This window comes from Galeopterus variegatus, unplaced genomic scaffold (assembly GCF_000696425.1).
Source record: "Galeopterus variegatus unplaced genomic scaffold, G_variegatus-3.0.2 Scaffold5803, whole genome shotgun sequence".
NCBI lineage: Eukaryota > Metazoa > Chordata > Mammalia > Dermoptera > Cynocephalidae > Galeopterus > Galeopterus variegatus.
In genome coordinates this window covers 142,962-145,546 of record NW_007731914.1, presented here as the reverse complement: position 1 = coordinate 145,546, position 2,585 = coordinate 142,962, and the positions used below count along the sequence as shown (strand labels likewise).

The window sequence follows — 2,585 nt, the reverse complement described above, 5'->3', positions numbered from 1 at the left end:
TTTTTTGTTTTTTTACTGCATGACATGTTTATAAGTGCTATATGTTCATAACTGTGCTAATAAATATTGCATTTGTATAATTCTTTATTGCTAATTTGGGTTCTATATTCTTTTTCTAGCAAAAAATGGCCCCATTTATGATGTAGTTTGGAATTCTAGTTCAACTGAGTTTTGTGCTGTTTATGGTTTTATGCCTGCCAAAGCGACAGTTTTCAATTTGAAATGTGATCCTGTGTTTGACTTTGGAACTGGTCCTCGTAATGCAGCGTACTATAGCCCTCATGGACATATATTAGTATTAGCTGGATTTGGAAATCTGAGGGGACAAATGGAAGTGTGGGATGTAAAAAACTACAAACTTATTTCTAAACCAGTTGCTTCTGATTCTACATATTTTGCTTGGTGCCCAGATGGTGAGCATATTTTAACAGCCACGTGTGCTCCCAGGTTACGTGTTAATAATGGGTACAAGATTTGGCATTATACTGGTTCCATCTTGCACAAGTATGATGTGCCATCAAATTCAGAATTATGGCAGGTTTCTTGGCAGCCATTTTTGGATGGAATATTTCCAGCAAAAACAATAACTTACCAAGCAGTTCCAAGTGAATTACCCAGTGAAGAACCTAAAGTTGCAACAGCTTATAGACCCCCAGCTTTAAGAAATAAACCAATCACTAATTCCAAACTGGTAAGTAAGTTTTTACTACTTCAGTTTAGGAAAAGGTTTTACATTGTGCAGAGTCTTTTAGAGATCTTTTTCTCATGTCATTGTGTTACTGATTATAATATACTCTAGGGCAGAAGTCATTGAGGACCTACTGCGAAAGATGGTGAACAGCTTATATTGTTGACAAAGTAATTTTAAACAATTCGCATTTTAAAATTCCTGAGAATGATAACTGAGTATGACATATTGGCTTTGTAGACCAGGGGCTCAAATTCAAATGCCTGTCAGGCCAGGCCAGTAATGTAAGGCAATAGTAAGTGGGATAAAATGATGGGTGAGAGAGCCTGTGCCCTCTTCAAAGGCTATAACAGCTATCCAGTACTAACTGATTTTTTTTCCATAGGAGATATTAGGTCCAATTTGCCAAAAAGTTTGATTTCCAAGACAAAATGAGTCTGGATGCTTTTGTGAAAATTCTCAATTTTTAAAACACAGTTGGTCAAACAAAAACCCATTTTTTTATCCCCAGGCCATTAGTTCCCCACCTTTGTTGTAAGTTTATGACCAGAGTATGGGGCAGACTCTGATATGCTTTTAAAATGTTAGCTTTTCAGCCAGCCACCAAAAAAAATAAAATGTTAGCATTTTAGAGCTTAGGGGAGAGCATTTATTAATTGCCTGAGTTTCTGTGATGGTGTTAAGGGATAAAGGTGCCGTAAGAANCCATTTTTTTATCCCCAGGCCATTAGTTCCCCACCTTTGTTGTAAGTTTATGACCAGAGTATGGGGCAGACTCTGATATGCTTTTAAAATGTTAGCTTTTCAGCCAGCCACCAAAAAAAATAAAATGTTAGCATTTTAGAGCTTAGGGGAGAGCATTTATTAATTGCCTGAGTTTCTGTGATGGTGTTAAGGGATAAAGGTGCCGTAAGAAGGAAGAACAATATTATTGGTGATGTTATAAAGGTGACTCAAGAACAGCTATAAACTGAGACTATTCCAAGAGAAGGGGATGTATAGTCACTTAATAATTAGATACTTGGAGAAGCAGATATTTTTTCAAAGAATAAATATTCCTATGCCTCCCTTGTACCACTCCTCGCCCCCACAAAAACAAAAACATAATTACAGTCCTTCTGCCCAGATTAAACAAAATGTAGCAGTGGTTGGTAGTTTCTTAACTTCCAGTGAAATGTTCTGTTTAAACATTGTTGTTATATTAAATTATTGAATTAAAAATATATAAAAACAAATAACAAATTAAGTTCTGTGATATTTATTCGTATTTATCATATTTGTATTTAGATCAAAAAAGAAAGTATATAGTAGTCTTTGAATTTGTCCTATGCCTATATTGAAATTTTCTTTACTTAAGATAAAAACAGAAGTAACCACAATCCATACTGCTTTCTGAATCTCTCTGTAAGATGCACAAGAGGAAGAAATTCTGAATTAGTGTATTTTATTCTCTGATCCATAAAACTAGTTGGTTTGCTTTGGTGAGGGGGAGAAATTAATATAGAAAGATAATACAAGGGTACATATTATCTTTTAATTCTATTTTTATCATGAACTTTTTGAAGTATTCTTGTACTTTGAAAATGGTGATAAAATTAGGTAAGAACTTAAAATCAGAATTTTTTTAACAATTGACATCGCTGCTAAATTTTTGCTTTTTTATGTGACATGTTGATTATGTGATCCTTTCAAATCATTTTAGTTGAAGCAACTACATGTCCAGTAATGAGAAATTTTTATTTATATCTAATTCCAGAAATGAGCTAAATGGCAAAGAAAGCACTATCAGGAAATTACTAGAAACAAAAACAATGTAATAGATAACTTCTCAAAGGAGAAGTGTTACAGGGCAAGAGAGGAAAAGAGTGTTGGAGTTCTTCCCCTGAAGAAAAAAAAA

The 2,585-nt window shown here is 34.1% G+C and overlaps 1 protein-coding gene across 1 annotated transcript in view; it reads left to right on the top strand.

The window, feature by feature from the left end:
- Window positions 1-119: 119 nt before the first annotated feature.
- EIF2A (eukaryotic translation initiation factor 2A, 65kDa) overlaps window positions 120-2,585 on the top strand; it is a gene marked incomplete at its 5' end in the record, with an annotated part of 8,317 nt that continues 5,851 nt past the window's right edge. Inside the window, one exon of the mRNA XM_008590011.1 lies at window positions 120-691. Coding sequence (XP_008588233.1) covers window positions 120-691 — 572 coding nt within the window. The remainder of the gene's footprint in view (window positions 692-2,585) is intronic.